The 20,940-nt window shown below is 44.0% G+C and overlaps 1 protein-coding gene across 3 annotated transcripts in view; it reads right to left on the bottom strand.

Annotated features, from left to right (window-relative positions):
- Nucleotides 1-20,940, bottom strand: part of LOC134350860 (deubiquitinase DESI2) — a 170,354-nt gene that overhangs the window by 60,031 nt on the left and 89,383 nt on the right. For 2 of the 3 annotated variants that reach the window (XM_063056633.1, XM_063056632.1), the window contains 3 exons: nt 18,029-18,101; nt 4,599-4,692; nt 362-503 (listed from right to left, as the gene is read on the bottom strand). In XM_063056633.1, the coding sequence (XP_062912703.1) occupies nt 362-503; nt 4,599-4,692; nt 18,029-18,101 (309 nt within the window). Of the gene's footprint in view, nt 1-357; nt 504-4,598; nt 4,693-18,028; nt 18,102-20,940 lie in introns of all 3 variants that reach the window. The other variant, XM_063056634.1, reaches the window with a different exon arrangement.

The raw sequence follows: 20,940 nt of genomic DNA, 5'->3' as shown, positions 1-20,940 counted from the left end.
GTGCCAGAGACCCGGTCACCGTGGGCGTCCCCTGTCAGGTCATCCCCCTCAACAGCATCTAGAACAAGATATTTGTTGCTGAGGGGGACAGCCACAGGTGTGCTCTCCATTATCCGGGCATTTTCCTTCCCTCTCCTGACAGTCACCCAGTTTTCTGACTCCTGTAGCCTCGCGATGACTACCTTCCTGTAGCTCCTGTCTATCACCTCTTCACTATAAGAGAACTATCTGCACAATACTTTTTTTTTAAAAAAGGGGAGGAAAACAGAGGAGATGAATGCCAAGTGAGAGGGGGAGGGAGTGTGGGGAGAAGTAATAAATGAAGTCTGTATGGTGGATACATGAATTTCAATATACTTGCCTCTGATATAGCTGATGAAAAATGGTTACAATTTTTGTGCATTAGATGATAAGCATTTCCCTTGTATTCTTTTCCAAGCTCTTCAACAATGCGTTCTACATCATCTTCTGTGAAGTCAGTGCTGCCCATTACAATGGCTTGTCTGCGGAGTACAACACAAACAGATTCAGTGAACACAACAAACATTCAATAGCACTAAATCAAAAATGTTTCTTCTTAGTTTCAGATTTATTTTTCATACAGTGAAAAGTGTTGTCTGTGTGTTTGCACTGTGAAAATACCTTGGGCCTACTGTTCATTTACAAAAGGGCAAATATAATTTGTAGTAGAAGAGAATTCCACACATTCTAATTCCAGGCATTACTTTTGATTCATACAGTGCCCTCTCAATATTGTGAACTGCATAATGCCATCATAACAATACTATTATCACAAGGGCCTTGCTAAGAACATCATTTTAACAGAGAGGTAGGGATGGATAAGGAACGCTTGCCTGGCAATGCATGAAACCACTATTGACACTAGCCACATCATTAGCAAGTTACACATTGCATGAAGAGATTCTCTATTTTCATCTTCAAATCATTCCATTTTGTTCCATCTATTTCCAGCTGGATACTTGTATCCTTGAGTCTGGATTACCAGCTTCTTCCAATCCCTGCAAGCACCAATAAAAATGTAGTGTACAGCACAATACAGGCACTTCAGCCCACGAAGCTGTGCCGAACATATCCTTACCTGAGAACTACCCAGGCTTTACCCATAGCCCTCTGCTTTTCTAAGCTCCATGTAGCCATCCAGGAGTCTCTTAAAAGACCCTATCGTTTCTGCCTCCACCGCCGCCACCAGCAGCCCATTCCATGCACTCACCACTCTCTGTGTAAAAAAACTTACCCCTAACATCTCCTCTGTACCTACTTCCAAGCACCTTAAAACTATGCCCTCTTGTGCTAGCCATTTCAGCCCTGTGGAAAAGCCTCTGACTATCCACATGATCAATGTCTCTCATTACCTTGTACACCTCTATCAGGTCACCTCTCATCCTCCGTCGCTCCAAGGAGAAAAGGCTAAGTTCAGTCAACCTATTCTTATAAGGCATACTCCCCAATTCAGGCAACATCCTTGTAAATCTCCTCTGTACACTTTCTATGATTTCCACGTCCTTTCTGTAGTGAGGTGACCAGAATTGAGCACAATACTCCAAGTGGGGTCTGACCAGGGTCCTATATAGCTGCAACATTACCTCTTGACTCTTAAACTCAGTCCCACGATTGATGAAGGCCAATTGATGTATGCCTTCTTAACCACAGAGTCAACCTGCATAGCAGCTTTGAGTGTCATATGAATTTCAGCAAGATATTTGACAAGGTACCCCATGCAAGGCTTATTGAGAAAGTAAGGAGGCATGGGATCCAAGGGAACTTTGGTTTGTGGGTCCAGAACTGGCTTGCCCACAGAAGGCAAAGAGTAGTTGTAGACAGGTCATATTCTGCATGGAATTCGGTCACCAGTGGTGTGCCTCAGGGATCTGTTCTGGGACCCCTACTCTTCATGACGAGGAAGTGGAGGGACGGGTTAGTAAATTTTCTGATGACACAAAGATTGGGGGTGCCATGAGCTGTCAGAGGTTACAGCGGGACATTGATAGGATGCAAAATTGAGCTGAGAAGTGGCAGATGGAGTTCAGCCCAGATAAGTGTGAGGTGGTTCATTTTGGTAAGTCAAATGTAAGGACAGAATATAGTATTAGTGTAGATGTATAAATATAGACTCTTGGCAGTGTGGGGGATCAGAGGGATCTTGGGGTCCAAGTCCATAGGAGACTCAAAGCTGCTGCGCAGGCTGACTCTGTGGTTAAGAAGGCATATGGTGCATTGGCTTTCATCAACCGTGGGATTGAGTTTAAGAACCGAGAGGTAATATTGCAGCTATACAGGACCCTGGTCAGACCTCACTTGGCATACTGTGCTCAGTTCTGGTCACCTCACTACAGGAAGGATGTGGAAGCCGTAGAAAGGGTGCAGAGGAGATTTACAAGAATGTTGCCTGGATTGGGGAGCATGCCTTATGAGAATAGGTTGAGTGAACTCGGCCTTTTTTCCTTGGAGCAACAGAGGATGAGAGGTGACCTGATAAAGGTGTATAAGATAATGAGAGGCATTGATCGTGTGGCTTTTTCTCAGGGTTGAAATGGCTAGCATGAGAGGGCACAGTTTTAAGGTGCTTGGAAGTAGGTACAGAAGAGATATCAGGGTAAGTTTTTAGTTTACGCAGAGAGTGGTGAGTGCGTGGAATGGGCTGCCAGCGACGGTGGAGGACACGGATACGATAGGGTCTTTCAAGAGACTCCTGGACAGATACATGGAGCTCAGGAGCATAGAGGGCCATGGGTAGCCCTAGGTAATTTCTAAGGTAAGGACATGTTTGGCACAGCTTTGTGGGCTGAAGTTTTCTATGTTTCTATGCAATCTTTTAGAGTTATAGAGAAGTACAGCACAGAAACAGGCCCTTTGGCCCATCTACTCCATGTCAAAACCATTTAAACTGCCTACTCCCATGGTCATGCACCGGGACTAAGCCTTCCATACTCCTACTGTCCATGGGCCATTTAAACTTTGCTTAAACATTGAAATCGAGCTCGCATGCACCACTTGTGCTGGCAGTTCATTCCACATTTTCATGACACTCTCAGTGGAGAAGTTTCCACTCATGTTCCCTTTAAACTTTTTACCTTTCACCCTTAACCCATGGCCTCTCACCCAACCTCAGTAGAAAAGCCTGCATTTACCTTATCTATAACCTTCATAATTTTGTGTAACTATTAAATTTCCTCTCAATCTTCTACATTCTCAAATCCTAATCTATTCAATCTTTCTTTATACCCCAGGTCCTCCAGCTGTGGGAACATCCTTGAAAATTTTCCCTGTACTTTTTCAACCTTATTAACATCTTTCCTGTGGGTAGGTGACAAAACTGTACACAATACCCTAAATTAGACCTCAGCAACGTCTTGTACAACTTCAACATAACATCCCACCTCCTGTACCCAACACAATGACTTAAGAAAGGCCATTGTGCCAAAGCTTTCTTTACGACCCTATCGACCTGTGATGCCACTTCTAATGAATTCTGGACCTGTATTCCAGGTCCCTTTGTTCTACCACACTCCAAAGTGCCCTGCTGTTCACTGCGTACGACCTACCTTGGTTAGTCCTACCAAAGTGCAAAAGCTCACACATGTCTGCATTAAATTCCACCTGCCATTTTTCGGCCCATTTTTCCATCTGATGCAGATTGCTCTGCAAGTCACAAGAGCTTTCCTTGCTGTCACTACACTCCCAATTTGATGTCATCCGCAAGTTTGCTGATTCAGTTAACCACATTATCATCCAGATTATAAACCACAATGGACCCAGCACCGATCCCTGTGGCATTCCACTCACTGGTCACAGGCCTCCAGTCAGACAGGCAACCATCTACTACCACCCTCAAGCTTTTCCCACAAAGCTAATGACTCATCCAATTTACTACCTCATCTTGAATGCCGAGCAACTGAACTTGAATAACCTCCCATGCGTGGCCTTGTTAAATGTCTTGCTAAAGACCATGTAGACAGCATCCACTGCCTTGCCTTCATCCACTTTCCTGGTAACTTCCTCTAGAAACTCTATAACATGGGTTAGATAAGACCTACCACGTACAAAGCCATGCTGACTATCCTTAACCAGTCCATATCTATCTGAATACTTATACTGTATATCCGGTCCCTTTGAATAACTTCCATTAACTTTCCCACAACTGATGTCAGACTCACCAGCCTATAATTTCCTGGTTCATGTTTTGTGACTTTCTTAAACAGTGGAATAACATTGGCTATCCTCCAACTCTCTGGTACCTGTCCTGTCGCTAAGGGTGATTTAGATACCTCTGCTCCATCTTTGCAGCTCTGCTGTCTTAAACTCTCTCAAAAATCGCCTTCTCTTACTTTTATATGAACCCAGTTCATAATCTCTTTAGCAAAGGTGAAAAATTGATGCAGTGACGTGTGTCCAGCAAAAACAGAAACTAGCCATCTGCAATTTCATGCCATTTTTAAATAGAAGCTTAGTTTGAGATTTTCTTTGGAAATGAGTTTTATTTTTGAAGGTGACAAAGGGATTAAAGAATGAATCATTTCAATGTGTGAACAGCAGAAGTAACTTTCGTGCCTACTTACTTACTTTTATTACTTACTTACTTAAATTTAAATGTTTCACCAAGTTCAGTTGAATCTCCTGGAGTGATTTCAAATATTCCTGAAAATGGATAGGGATGGCCTCCATATGCAAACTCTGTCGTAAATGAAAAATCTTCATTAAGAAATTTAATCTTACACGACAGTTCGTTGTACAATGACATTGACTTCAGTATATTACATTATATGCTAATACACTTAGCAAAAACAAAAACTGTCAATTAATGCCATGTTGAGCTATCAAAAGGCTTGGAAATGGTTGACAATTTGCTGCAACTTAACTCAAAATCCTCAAAGTTAGCTTTCCCCTGCATATGTAATCATTTTAAAACCACATCAGGGTACAGATTTAACCAGAAAAGATTGGACTGAAGATTCTGTCAGCTTCAAATGAAACTCTAAAATGAGCAACAAACAAAATACTGATGAAACTCAGCAGGGTCAAGCAGACCAGTCTGAATGAATAGTCTTGATCAGAAATGCCAACTGTCCTCTCCCTCCCATGTTGCAGAGCATTGATTTTTGTAAAAATATTAAATGGAAGCCCAAACAATCACAAAAATCATAGAAACATAGAAAACCTGCAGCACAATACAGGCTCTTCGGCCCACAAAGCTGCGCCAAACATGTCCTTACCTTAGAAATCACCTAGGGTGATTTCATAGCCCTCTATCTTTCTGAGCTCCATATACCTGTCCAGTAGTCTCTTAAAAGACCTTAATGTATCCGCCTCCACCACCGTCGCTGGCAGCCCATTTCACACACTCACAACTTTCTGCGTAAAAAATCTTACCCCTGACATCTCCTCTGTACCTACTTCCAAGCACCTTAAAACTATGCCCTCTTGTGCTAGCCATTTCAGCCCTGGGAAAAAGCCTCTGACTGTCCACATGATCAATGACTCTCATCATCTTATACACCTCTATCAGGTCACCTCTCATCCTCAGTTGCTCCAAGGAGAAAAGGCAGTGCTCACTCAACCTAGTCACATAAGGCATGCTCCCCAATCCAGGCAACATCTTGTAAATCTTCTCTGCACCATTTCTATGGTTTCCACATCCTTCCTGCAGTGAGGTGACCAGAACTGAGCACAGTACTCCAAGTGCGATCTGACCAGGGTCCTATATAGCTGCAACATTACCCCTTGGCTAGTTAAGACCTATCACGCACAAAGCCAAGCTGACTATCCTTAAGCAGTCCATATCTATCTGAATACTTATACTGTGTATCCGGGCCCCTAGAATAACAAGTTTGTCAGCTTGCTGCATGTAAGGAGGTTTGTTAAATGTTTGCTAATAGTGGCTGGAATCTTTCTGGTCTCAGGCACAGTGGCATGAGAACAAAAGATCGAATAGTTTGCTTGTCTATTGTTTGCTGTGAATAGTTTGCTGTGTCTCTCAATGCTTGTGGATTGAACCCTAATTTATTGAGGCACCTTTCGCTCGGTTCCCGGGACTTCACCTCGACTGAAAAATAGCAATCGATCGATGCCTGGCACGGATCCAGGATGATTTCATGTCCGAATTCAGAGTTTCCCGCAACAACAGCAACAATCAAGTGGAGACTAAGAATCATGAGCTCTGAACTCTTTGCAACTTACTATGTAGTATTTTGTGCAGTTTATTTGTGTTTTCTATTTTATGATGATAAATAGGCTTTAGTTACTTCGTTGTGCTTGTAAAGCTTATTGCCACATTTCCTGGACACTAGAATTGTTTGGGTCTTTTGGATCTCATCGATTCTGCCCATTACACATTGGCACTGAGAACAGCATCCAGGATTATATGGCAATGGACAAGCAAGTCAAGCAATACTGTAGCTGAGACTTATCAGGTCCTCGGATGAATGGATAACTCTTGAGGCCTTCAGGTCGCTGGCTAATGATCTGTGGGTCCTCCCAGGTGTTGGCAGAAGACATGTGCTGAATTGTCTGATGTTAAGCTTCTGTGTGCAGTATCACAATGTCTTAAGCATATAGTTTTTAAATAGACGATAGGTGCAAGAGTAGGCCATTTGGCCCTTCGAGCCAGCACCACCATTCACTGTGATCATGGCTGATCATCCACAATCAGTACCCTGTTCCTGCCTTCTCCCCATATCCCTTGACTCCGCTATCTTTAAGAGCTCTATCTAACTCTTCCTTGAAAGAATCCAGAGAATTGGCCTCCACTGCCTTCTGAGGCACAGCATTCCACAGATCCTCAACTCTCTGTGCGAAAAAGTTTTTCCTCAACACCGTTCTAAATGGCCTACTCCTTATTCTTAACTGTGGCCTCTGGTTCTGGACTCCCCCAACATCGGGAACATGTTTCCTGCCTCTAACGCGTCCAATCCCCTAATAATCTTATATGTTTCAATCAGATCCCCTCTCATCCTTCTAAATTCCAGTGTATACAAGCCCAGTTGCTCCAATCTTTCAACATATGACAGTTCCACCATCCCGGAATTAACCTCGTGAACCTACACTGCACTCCCTCAATAGCAAGAATGTCCTTCCTCAAATTTGGAGACAAAAACTGTACACAATACTCCAGGTGTGGTCTCACCAGGACTCTTGTACAACTGCAGAAGGATCTCTTTGCTCCTATTCTCAACTCCCCTTGTTATGAAGGCCAACATGCCATTAGCTTTCTTCACTGCCTACTGTACCTGCATGCTTACTTTCAGTGACTGATGAACAAGGGACACCTAGATCTCTTTGTACTTCCTCTTTTCCTAACTTGACACCATTCTCTGCCTTCCTGTTCTTGCCACCAAAGTGGATAACCGCACATTTATCCACATTCAACTGCATCTGCCCACTCACCCAAACTGTCCAAGTCACACTGCAATCTCATAACATTCTCCTCACAATTCACACTGCCACCCAGCTTTGTGTCATCTGCAAATTTGCTCATGTTACTTTTAATTCCCTCATCTGAATCATTAATATATATTGTAAACAGCTGCGGTCCAACACTGAACCCTGCGGTACCCTACTAGTCACTGCCTGCCATTCTGAAAGGGACCCGTTAATCCCTACTCTTTGTTTCCTGTCTACCAACCAATTTTCTATCCATGTCAGTACCCTACCCCCAACACCAAGTGCTCTAATTATGGAACCTTATCAAAGGCTTTCTGAAAGTCCAGGTACACTACATCCACTGGCTCTCCCTTGTCCACTTTCAGTTACATCCTCAAAAAAATTCCAGAAGATTAGTCAAGCATGATTTCCCCTTCGTAAATCCATTCTGACTCGGACTGATCCTGTTACTGCTATCCAAACGTTTCATCTTTTATAATTGACTCCGGCATCTTCCCCGCCACTGATGTCAGGCTAACTGGTCTACAATTCCCTGCTTTCTCTCTCCATCCTTTCTTAAAAAGTGGGATAACATTAGCTACCCTCCAATCTGCAGGAACTGATCCTGAACCTATAGAACACTGGAAAACGATTACCAATGTGTCCACAATTTCTAGAGCCACCTCCTTAAGTACCCTGGGATACAGACCATCAGTCCCATCAGTCTACCCAACACCATTTTCTGCCTAATGTGAATTTCCTTCAGTTCCTCCGTTACCCTAGGTCCTCTGGCCACTATTACATCTGGGAGATTGTTTGTGTCTTCCCTAGTGAAGACAGATCCAAAGTACCTGTTCAACTCGTCTGCCATTTCCTTGTTCCCCATAATAATTTCACCCGTTTCTGTCTTCAAGGGCCCAACTTTGGTCTTAGCTAATTTTTTTCCCCTTCACACAGCTAAAGAAGCTCCTCCTTTATATTCTTGGCTAGCTTACCTTCTTACCTCATCTTTTCTCCCTGCATTGCCTTTTTAGTTATCTTCTGTTGCTCTTCATAAGTTTCCCAATCCTCCGGCTTCCTGCTCATCTTTGCTATGTTATACTTCTTCTCTTTTATTTTTATACTGTCCTTGGCTTCCCTTGTCAGCCACAGTCGCCCCTTACTCCCCTTGGAATCTTTCTTCCCTCTTTGGAATGAACTGATCCTGCACTTTCTGTATTATTCCCAGAAATACCTGCCATTGTTGTGCCACTGTCATCTGTGCTAGGATATCTTTCCAGTCAACTTTGGCCAGCTCCTCCCTCATGGCTCCATAGTCCCCTTTGTTCAACTGTAATACTGACACTTCCGATTTTCCCTTCTCCCTCTCAAATTGTAGATTAAAACTCATCATATTATGGTCACTACCTCCTAATGGCTCCTTTATCTCGAGTTCCCTTATCAAATCCGGTTCATTACACAACACTAAACCTAGAATTGCCTTCTCCCTGGTAGGCTCTATTACAAACTGCTCTAAGAATCCATCTCGGAGACACTCCACAAACTCCCTTTCTTGGGGTCCAGTACCAACCTGATTTTCCCAGTCTACCTGCATGTTGAAATCCCCCATAACAACCGTAGCATTACCTTTGCTACATGCCAATTTTAACTCGATTCAACTTGCATCCTGCCTCAAGTAGCGTGGATTTTTATGACTGTGTTGCAACAGTTAAATACTGAGAAAGCCCAGCTGTCTGAGGATATTTCGTGACTACAGAGAGAGCTGGCCGATTTGAGCTCTCAGAACACAATTTTAAATGAAACAGAATGCACTGCGCAAGAATGTGCTGAGTGCTCTGATGTTAAACAAATTGCTGTGGCATGTCGATTGGCTAACGTAATGCCACAGTTCAACTGCCTTGACAGTGGATCCTGTAAAGGTCCGATCTAGATTGATGATGATGATAATGAAGGCGACAAGAACAATTTAATCAAGGTGCAGATGTATAAAAGTTAAACACTGGAGTGCTGATGAACAAACTCAAGCTGTAGCTACTATCCCTATCACCAATGAGACCACCATTCTTAATTACCCCGTCACTAAGAATTTAGACCAAAGGCAGCGTCAGCGACCAGCGGTATCCTTGCCTAGCTGGCTCACCCGTCAATGGGATTTAGTAACCTCCCAACTATTTTTTTAAAATGCACAAATTGAGTCAATTAGGTTCGATAACAACAGACCCATTCTTGGCCGAACTGCGGCACAGTCAGGCTGATGAAACTATGCTTGCTACCCTGCCCCTTTGGATTGAGATGTGTCTTCTTGTCCCTGCAGGCTATTTCACGCCTCCATGATATGGTAATAGAATCTGCCATTTATAATAATGCCTTTAACGATCCCCTTTTTCCTTTCTGTTAATGACAGTGCAATTTATTTCTTTTGTTCCTGATAGCACAACTGAACACGCTGATTAAGAGCTGATTCAATTCAGCAAGGGGAGGGGGTAAAGTGTCTGTGACATACCCGTCTTCCCCTCCAGTGCAGGGTGAGATTATTGCCAACGGGCAAGGAAATACATACTGGGTGATGGTAGAAGAACGGCCCAGCCCAGCACACCTGCACAGATGTTGCCTGACTTGCCGAGTTCCTCCAGAATTGTGTTTGTTGCTCCAGATTCCAGCATATGCAATCTCGTGACTCTTAAATGAACAGCTGGTTTTAAATAGCAATGAACAACAATTTCTATTCTTGATGGAAGAAAATGTACAAAACCATAAATTAATATCAAGGGAAAATTAAAGCAGACAATGTCAACCAAACTCCTAGAGGACAACAACTTTGTCATGGTTAACATCTACTGTGCTGCTAGAAAGTTTGTGAAACCTGTAGAATTTTCTCTATTTCTGCATAAATATGATATAAAATGCGATCAGATCTTCATGCAAGTCCTAAAACTAGATAAAGAAAACCCAATTAAATAAATAACACAAAAATCATTACACTTGTTCATTTATTTATTGAGGAAAAATGATCCAATATTACATGCATTTGTTGGAAAAAGTATGGGAACCTCTGGGGCAATGCTTCTACAAAAGCTATTTGAAGTCAGGTGTTCCAACCAATGAGATGAGATTTAAGGAATGGATTGTAGAGATGCCCTGCCCTATAAAAAAGATTGGGAAAGAGAGCTTAACATGACCTTGATAACAGAGGATTGGCTGCGAATTTTGAAATTGGTTAACTCTTCTTCGATTTGTGCCAGTCACTCCCTAATTCAATTTAAAATTGTACATCGGTACTATTTGACAAAGGAGAGACTGTCTATAATATTTCCTAATGTTGATAGTCAGATAGATGTAAAACTGAGACAGCTACATTGACACATATGTTTTGGTCGTGTTCTATATTGAAACAGTTTTGGAAATCTATTTTCTCTACAATTTCTAAAGCTTTAAAAATTAATTTACAACCCAATAAATTGACAGTTTTGTTCGGTATAATTCCTCAATATATTCATGGTATTTCTATATCAGACCAACATGTTATTGCATTTGTCACATTATTGGCCAGAAGGGCTATTTTATTGAAATGGAAAGATGCCTCTGCTCCCACTTTGATACAATGGTTCTCTCAGGTGATGCTATGTCTTGGTTTGGAGAAAATCAGAAGTCCAACTTTTGATCCTCGATTTGGCTTTGAGAGAAGGTGGGGTTCTTTTGCCTGCTACTATCATTTGATTTGAGTTAATTAAGATGGTTCCCTTCTGATTCTTGTGCAAATGGATCTGGTTGGCGGATTGATGTTTTTCTTTTATGGAAGCTTGTACGGTGTATAGCTCTGAGGTTGCGCTCCCAATGGGTTTTTTCCCCCCATAAAAAATTAATAAAAATAAATTTTTAAAAAAAGACACACAAAGTCAGGTTAGTGATAGAGACTGCTCTTCTCATGAAAGATCTGTTAATGTGCACCATGTCTCGATCAAAACAACTTTCAGAGGACTTTGGAAGAAGAATTTTAGAGATGCATCTAGCTGGAGAAAGCTACAAAAGCATTTCTAAAGACCTGAGTGTTCATTAGTCCACAGTAAGAGAATTTGTCGACAAATGGAAACTAGGAAGTTGCTACTCTCCCTAGGAATGGGCATCCAGCAAAGATCACACCAAGAGCACAACATGAAATGCTGAAGGAGATGAAATAGAACCCAAGGGTAAAAGCAAAAGATCTCTAGAACTTGCTAAAGTTTGTAAAAGACCACCTGGATGTTCTACGATGCTTCTGGGACAATGTTTTGTGGACAGATGGGTCAAAAGCTGAAAATTCTGTCAGTAATGCACATTGCTATGTTTGGAGGAAAAGAGGCACTGCACATCAACACCAAAACCTCTTCCCAACTGTGAAGCATGGTGGAAAGAGCATCATGGTTTGGGGCTGCTTTGCTGCCCAGGGCCGGAGCAGCTTGCAATCATTGAGGGAACTATGAATTCAAAATTGTATCAAGACATTTTACAGGAGAATGTCAGAGCAGCAGTCATTCACCTGAAGCTTAATAGAAGTGGATAATGTAACAAGGCAATGATCTGAAAGACAAGAGTAAATCAACAACAGAATGGTCTAAAAAGAAAATTTGTGTTTTGGAATGGTTGAATCAAAATCCTGACCTTAACCCTATAAAAGTGTTGTGAAAGGACCTTGAAGCAAGCAGTTCATGCAAGGAAGCCCACCAACATCCGAGAGTTGAAGCAGTTTTGTAAGGAGGAATGGCCTAAAGTTCCTCCAAGTCAATATACAGGACAGCTCAACAGTTACCAGAAACGTTTGGTTGAAGTTATTGCTGTACAAGGGGGTCACACCAGTTACTGAAAGCAAAGATTCACCTACTCTTTCCAACATGTAATATCTGATAATTTTTCTCAGTAAATAAATGAAAACATATATATAATTTTTGGATTTACTTAATTGGGTTCTCTTTCTCTAGTTTCAGGACTTGCATGAAGATCTGATCACATTTTAGGTCATATTTATGCAGAAATAGAGAAAATTCTATGGGGCTCACAAACCTTCTAGCAGCACTATATGTCGGCTAGAGTCAGGGCCTTTTGTTTTGACTCTTGGTAGTGTCACCCATGCCAAAAAGGTCAAAGGGTAGACCGGCCCTCCGGTTCGGGGGTTCAGCTCAGGGCTAACAAACCAGAAAGGTAAAACAAAATTGTTATGAAAACAGCAACGAAGAATCCTCCTACATCTGAGTGTGACGGTATTTCCGAGTCTCCATTCAGGACTTGCATGACCAGGAGAAAGGTACTGACAAGATGTAGGAAACCACCAGAGATGGAGAACCTTCATAAGTAAACAAGTTAGTGTCAATTCAAGAGTGGGCCAGTGAAGGAGTGGAGCTTTGAGGCTTTGACTCGAGAGGCTTCGACGAGAAGAGGCGGAGGACAAGCTAGCTCGCAGTTAGTTTTTACAATGTCTCCTGAGAGGGTGATGTGCCTCTCATGTGAGATGCGGCAATCTCGGGGGAGCTCCCCTCTCCCGCAGAGTCACATCTGCCAGAAGTGCATACAGCTGGGCAATCTGGAAGACCGTGTAAGGAATCTGGAGCAGCAGCTGGATGACCTTCGACTCATAAGGGAGAATGAGGCAGTCATAGACGAGAGCTACAGGGAGGTAGTCACACCTAAGCTGTCGGAAGCAGGTCGTTGGGTGGCAGTCAGAGGAGGGAAAGCGAAGGTGAGCAGACAGGTAGTGCGGAGCACCCCTGTAGCCATTCCCCTGAATAATAAGTTTACCGTCCTGGATACTGTCGGCGGGGACAACCGACCAGGTGTGAGCCACGGTGGCAGAGCCTCTGGCACTGAGTCTAACCCTGTGGTGCAGAACGGTGGGATGGATGTGACGAAAGAGGGTTACAAAAAGTACACATAGATTAAGATGTTAACTGTCCTGTGCTGGCACCAGTGGGATCAACAGTTGATCTGCCACCTGTCTTCAGGAGAAAGAGAGATAAGGAAGACAATGGAGCAGCGTTTGGAAATGTTAATAAAGAGACGGGAGAGTTTAACGGAAGGAGACACGGTCTGAGAGCTGTCAAGATCGGCTCCTTTTTGAACCCTGAACTGTTTGAAGTGTGATGGACCGGTGATACCCCAGTAGGGGGATAAAAAGGGACAGGTTCGCTAAGGCAGGACACACACGACACCACGAGGTAACGAGACCCTGGAAGCGGTGTGTCTCCCACAAGTCGGTGGGAGTTTCGGTGGGCTGGTCGCGGGACCAAGCCACAGACGCACAGGGTGGAAAGGTACGATTGGCGGGAACCTGGTATGTGTCCGCCCTTGCCTGGGTGCCAGGTTCACTGCAGAGGAACGATCATATCTGAAACGGAGGGGTCACAGTCGGTGACCTCGGAAGACATTACAAAGGGCTCGCCCGAAAGCTGACTGTGAGGAATATCGAAGGTCTGTTTGGAATCCGATTTGAATATTCATTCGCTCGCTCTCTCTCTCCCACGGCAGTGATTACTGTGAACTGAACTGAACTCAATTGAACTGAACTTTGCGTCACTTTGAAACTGGTCATTTACCCCTAGCCGACGATAGAGCTTGCTTGATCCTATTATCCTAGATCTGTGTACATGTGTGTTTATTCATTGCTAACCTGTTGCATTTATATCCTTACTATTAGAGTACTGTGTTGCTTATTTCTTTAATAAAACTTTCTTAGTTCCAGTAATCCAGACTCCGACTGAGTGATCCATTTCTGCTGGTTTGGCAACCCAGTTACGGGGTACGTAACACGGAGAAGAGGAGAGCTGTCGTCATTGGAGACTCGACAGTCAGGGGAGCAGACAGGAGATTTTGTGGACGTGAGAAGGACACCCGCATGGTTTGTTGCCTCCCGGGTGCCAGGGTCCGGGATGTCTCTGACCGGGTGCACGACATCCTGGTATGAGAGGGAAAGCAACCAGAAGTCATGATACATGTTGGACCAATGACATAGGCAGGAAGAGGGATGAGGTCCTGAAGTGTGAGTTTCGGGAACTAGGCAGAAGGCTGAAGGACAGGACCTCAAGGGTGACGTTCTCAGGATTGCTGCCAGTGTTACGTGACAGTGATGGTAAGAATTGGAGGAGATGGTAGTTGAATGTGTGGCTGAGGAGTTGGTGCAGGGAGCAGGGTTTTAGATTTTTAGATCATTGGGATCTCTTCTGGGGAAGGTGGGACCTGTACAGATTGGATGGGTTGCACCTGAGCTCGAGGGGGAGCAATATCCTTGCAGGTAGGTTTGCTAGCATGGTTCGGGAGGGTTTAAACTAATTTGCAAGGGGGATAGAGCAGTGAAAGAAGTGCATGGAGTAAAGCCAGATCTAACATACAGAGAGGCTTTGAGGAAAGAGAAGCAGAATAAACGGTGTAAAGACAGTAAGGTAGAAGGGCTGAAATGTGTGTACCTCAATGCAAGAAGCATCAGGACCAAAGGTGATGAACTGAGAGCTTGGATACATACATGGAATTATGATGTAGTGGCCATTACAGAGACTTGACTGGCACCAGGGCAGGAAGGGATTCTCAATATTCCTGGATTTCAGTGCTTTAAAAGGGATAGAGAGGGCGGAAAAAGGGGAGGAGGGGTGGCTTTACTGGTCAGGGATAATATTACAGCTACAGAAAGGATGGGTAATGTAGCAGGATCCTCTTTTGAGTCAATATGGGTGGAAGTCAGGAACAGGAAGGGAGCAGTTACTCTATTGGGGGTATTCTATAGGTCCCCTGATAGCAGCAGAGATACAGAGGAGGAGATTGGGAGGAAGATTTTGGAAAGGTGCAAAAATAACAGGGTTGTTATCATGGGTGACTTTAACTTCCCTAATACTGATTGGCACCTGATTAGTTCCAAGGGTTTAGATGGGGCAGAGTTTGCTAAGTGTGTCCAGGACAGATTCCTGCCACAGTATGTTGACAGGCCGACCGGGGGAATGCCATATTAGATCTAGTACTAGGTAATGAACCGGGTCAGATCACAGATCTCTCAGTGGGTGAGCATCTGGGGGACAGTGACCACCACTCCCTGGCCTTTAGCATTATCATGGAAAGGGATAGAATCAGAGAGGACAGGAACATTTTTAATTGGGGAAAGGCAAATTATGAGGCTATAAGGCTAGAACTTGCGGGTGTGAATTGGGTGATGTTTTTGCAGGGAAATGTACTATGGACATGTGGTCGATGTTTAGAGATCTCTTGCAGGATATTAGGGTTAAATTTGTCCTGGTGAGGAAGATAAAGAATGGTAGGGTGAAGGAACCATGGATGACAAGTGAGGTGGAAAATCTAGTCAGGTGGAAGAAGGCAGCATACATGAGGTTTAGGAAGCAAAGATCAGATGGGTCTACTGAGAAATATAGGGAAGCAAGAAAGGAGCTTAAGAAGGGGCTGAGAAGAGCAAGAAGGGGGCATGAGAAGGCCTTGGCAAGTAGGGTAAAGGAAAACCGCAAGACATTCTTCAATTATGTGAACAAAAAAAAGGATGACAGGAGTGAAGGTAGGACCGATTAGAGATAAAGGTGGGAAGATGTGCCTGGAGGCTGTGGAAGTGAGCGAGGTCCTCAATGAATACTTCTCTTTGGTATTCACCAATGAGAGGGAACTTGATGGTGAGGACAATATGAGTGTGGTTGATGTTCTGGAGCAAGCTGATATTCAGGGAGAGGAGGTGTTGGAGCTGTTAAAATACATTAGGACAGATAAGTCCCAGGGGCCTGACGGAATATTCCCCAGGCTGCTCCACGAGGCGAGAGAAGAGATTGCTGAGCCTCTGGCTAGGATCTTTATGTCCTCGTTGTCCACGGGAATGGTACCGAAGGATTGGAGGGAGGCGAATGTTGTCCCCTTGTTCAAAAAAGGTAGTAGGGATAGTCCGGGTAATTATAGACCAGTGAGCCTTACGTGTGTGGTGGGAAAGCTGTTGGAAAAGATTCTTAGAGATAGGATCTATAGGCATTTAGAGAATCACGGTCTGATCAGGGACAGTCAGCATGGCTTTGTGAAGGGCAGATCGTGTCTAACAAGCCTGATAGAGTTCTTTGAGGAGGTGACCAGGCATATAGATGAGGGTAGTGCAGTGGATGTGATCTATATGGATTTTAGTAAGGCATTTGACAAGGTTCCACATGGTAGGCTTATTCAGAAAGTTAGAAGGCATGGGATCCAGGGAAGTTTGGCCAGGTGGATTCAGAATTGGCTTGCCTGCAGAAGGTAGAGGGTGGTAGTGGAGGCAGTACATTCAGATTGGAGGATTGTGACTAGTGGTGTCCCACAAGGATCTGTTCTGGGACCTCTACTTTTCGTGATTTTTATTAACGACCTGGATGTGGGGATAGAAGGGTTGGTTGGCAAGTTTGCAGACGACACAAAGGTTGGTGGTGTTGTAGATAGTGTAGAGGATTGTCAAAGATTGCAGAGAGACAGTGATAGGATGCAGAAGTGGGCTGAGAAGTGGCAGATGGAGTTCAACCCGGAGAAGTGTGAGGTGGTACACTTTGGAAAGACAAACTCCAAGGCAGAGTACAAAGTAAATGGCAGGATACTTGGTAGTGTGGAGGAGCATGGGATCTCGAGGTACATGTCCACAGATCCCTGAAAGTTGCCTCACAGGTGGATAGGGTAGTTAAGAAAGCTTATGGAGTGTTAGCTTTCATAAGTCAGGGATAGAGTTTAAGAGTCGCGATGTAATGATGCAGCTCGATAAAACTCTGGTTGGGCCACACTTGGAGTACTGTGTCCAGTTCTGGTCACTTCACTATAGGAAGGATGTGGAAGCATTGGAAAGGGTACAGAGGAGATTTACCAGGATGCTGCCTGGTTTAGAGAGTATGCATTATGATCAGAGATTAAGGGAGCTAGGGCTTTACTCTTTGGAGAGGAGGATGAGAGGAGAGATGATAGAGGGGTACGAGATATTAAAAGGAATAGAGTGGACAGCCAGCACCTCTTCCCCAGGGCACCACTGCTCGGTGCGTGGAATGCACTGCCTGAGTCAGTGGTGGAGGCAGATACACTAGTGAAGTTTAAGAGACTACTAGACAGGTATATGGAGGAATTTAAGGTGGGGGCTTATATGGGAGGCAGGGTTTGAGGGTTGGCACAACATTGTGGGCCGAAGGGCCTGTACTGTGCTGTACTATTCTATGATCTATGTTCTAACCAAGATTCCAGACAGAGCAACAAAGAACAGTATCTTAGCAATCCATAAAGAATTGTTTCAAATTTAGGAGCAAGGAAATAGGAATGAAAGCAAGCATTATGGCTCTCAAATCAATAAGATCATAGCAGATTTGGTCCACTTTCCTCTCCATTCCCTGCTTTCTTGACTACCTTACAGATCAAAACTTGACACTAGCCTCGAATACATGCAATGATCTTTCATGACAGCTCTGAGGTACAGAATTCAGAAGATTCATTACCCTCAGAAGAAATTCTGCACAAGAACGTTAAGTTATGCAGCACAAATTGTGTGAAAGAAAAAAATTACTGGATACAGTGCTAAACAAAACTTACACTAGGTAACTACAAAAACGTGGCTGATGGATCATCCAACATAAATTTCATACTGATGTGCACTTTAATTGCAACACAAACTAAAGCATTTATAAGTTGTATTTCCTCCAGTCCTCACCTCTGCCATAAATTTCAATGCCTGAGTGGAAGACCCCAATTCCCAACGATGAGGTGTATTCATTAATCCAGTACTAGAACAAAACAAGCAAAAAGGTTATGAGAAACAACAGTTCAAATTCAGAATGAAAACACTCCTTATGTCCAGAATATTTCAAGAAACAGGAAGGTTGATCATGTTTTACTCACTACTACTATGTTGACTCAGGCCTAGGGGGCCAGCGTCGGGCACAACGGCCACCTACTGTCTGTGTGAGGAGTGGCGTGCCACACAGTCTTTCGTTTCGAGCCTTGTAAGGCATTATGATGACAGATTATGATGTTTTACTCAAGACATTTTAAATGTGGATAATCTGCATTGCACGTATTGTTAAAGTAATCTATCAATGGAGAAACATCATAAAAAGACAAAGCTAATTCAGCATCAAGGATGATTCCACATTTGCTACAGGTGTTACTTTATTGCACAATAATTTGCAGCATCATTATTGACTCAATCTCTTCTTCAGTCACCGTCTGTAAGGAGTTCGTACGTTCTTCCCGTGACCACGTGGGTCCCCCTCGGGGTGCTGCAGTTTCCTCCCACATTCCAAGTTAGGGCTAGTAATTTGTGAGCTTGTCATGTTGATGTCAGAAGCATGGTGATACTCCTGAGCTTCCCCAGCACGTCCCTCACACAAGTGACCCATTTCACCGCATGTTTCCATATTTCAATATACATGTGACAAGTGAAGCCAATCTACCTTTATCTTTACTAAAGCAATCCTGATAGGCAATATTCGATGAAGAGATGTTATTTTGATTTTGGTTGAAAAGCTATTTTAAATACTTTATGAAAATTCTAATTAGAAAATCATGCAGTAGGAAGAAATAAACTATAATGAGGAGTCAGACAAAGAGGAAGAAGAATTAAGTCACAGTGGTCGGGTCTCTGGCACCGAGTCTGTCCCTGTGACTCAGAAGGGAAGAGGAAGAAGAGGCATGCTGCGGTGATAGGGGAACGTTACTTAGAAGAATGGACAGGAAGTTCTGTGGACGAGAACAAAGTTCCCAGATGGCATGTTACCTCTCAGGTTCTGAGAATCTCAGATTGAGTCCTCAGCATTCTTAAGTGACAGGCTGGGCGGCCGGAAGTCGTAGTCCATGTAGGTACCAATGACACGGGTAGGATGAATGACGAGATTCTACATATGGAGTTCAGGGAGTTAGGTTCCGAGTTAAGAGCAGGACGTCTGGGGTTGTGACCCCAGGATTGCTACCCATGCCATATGCCACAGAGGCCAGAACTAGTTAGATTATACAGTTTAATATTTGGCAAAGGAGCTGGTGTAGGTGGGAGGGCTTAACATTTTTGGTTCATTGGGCTCTCTTCCAGGGAAGGTGGGTCCTGTACAGAAGGGACGGTTTCCACATGAACTGAGAAGGTGATAGGGAGGAGCTACAGGCAAGTAGTCACACGAGGGCCTCAGGAGACAGGTAAGTGGGCAACAGGCAAGACAGGGAAGGGCAGGAGTCAGATACTAGAGAGTCCCTGTGGCTGTCCCCCTTAACAAAAAGTACTCCAGTCTGAGTACTATCGGTAGGGTGGCCTACCTGGGCGAAGCAAGAGTGGCTGCGCCTCTGGCACAGAGTCTGGCCCTATGGCTCAGGATAGGGAAAGGAAGGAGGCAGCAGTTTTCAGGGATTCTATAGTTAGGGGGTCAGACAGGCGATTCTGTGTATGCAGGAAAGAAACTTGGATGGTAGTTTGCCAGGGTCCAGGATGTTTCTCATCATATCCACGATACCTTGAAGTGGGAAGGTGAACAGCCAGGGGTTGTGTTACATATTGCTACCAACAACATAGGTGGGAAAAGGGAGGAGGTCCTGAAAACAGACTACAGGGAGTTAGAAAGGAAGTTGAGAAGCAGGACCTCAAAGGTAGTAATCTCGGGATTACTGCCTGTGCCACGTTACAGTGAGTATGGGAGTAGAATGAGGTGGAGGATAAATGTGTGGCTGAGGGATTACAGCAGGAGGCAGATTCAGATTTCTGGATCATTGGAATCTCTTTTAGGGCATGTGTGACCTGTACAAAAAGGACGGGTTGCATTTGAATCCGAGGGGGACGAATATCCTGGCAGGGAGGTTTGCTACGGCTACTGGTGAGAGTTTAAACTAGAATTGCTGGGGGCTGGGAACCAAACTGAAGAGGCAGAGAAAGGGGCGGTTGGCTCACAAATAGAGATAGCTTGGCGACTGTGTGAGAGGGTGGATGGGCAGGTGATAGAGAAGGGATATGCTCCAACCGATGGTTTGAAATGTGCCTATTTTAATGCAAGAAGCATATCATGAACAAAGCAGATGAGCTTAGAGCGTGGATCAGTACTTGGAGCTATGATGTTGTGGCCATTACAGAGACTTGGATAGCTCAGGGGCAGGAATGGTTACTTAGAGTTCCAGGCTTTGGATGTTTCAGAAAGGACAGGGAGGGAGGCAAAAGAGGTGGGGGCATGGCACTGCTGATCAGAGATAGCGTCACGGCTGCAGAAAAGGAGGAAGTCATGGAGGGATTGTCTACCGAGATTCTGTGGATAGAAGTTAGAAACAGGGTCAATAACTCTACTGGGTGTTTTTTATGGACCACCCAATAGTAACAGGGACATTGAGGAGCAGATAGAGAGACAGAGTCTGCAAAAGTGCAGTAATAACAGGGTTGTTGTGATGGGAAATATTAATTCCCCCAATATTGATTAGCATCCCCCTAGAGCAAGGAGTTTAGCTGGGATGGAGTTTGTTAGGTGTGTTCAGGAAGGTTTCCTAACACAATATGTAGATAAGCCAACATGAGGAGAGGCTGTACTTGATCTGGTATTGGGAAATGAACTTGATCAGGTGTCAGATCTCTCAGTGGGAGAGCATTTTGGAGATAGT

Source organism: Mobula hypostoma, chromosome 8 (genome assembly GCF_963921235.1).
Source record: "Mobula hypostoma chromosome 8, sMobHyp1.1, whole genome shotgun sequence".
Lineage (NCBI taxonomy): Eukaryota > Metazoa > Chordata > Chondrichthyes > Myliobatiformes > Myliobatidae > Mobula > Mobula hypostoma.
This window is presented reverse-complemented; position numbering and strand designations above follow the sequence as displayed.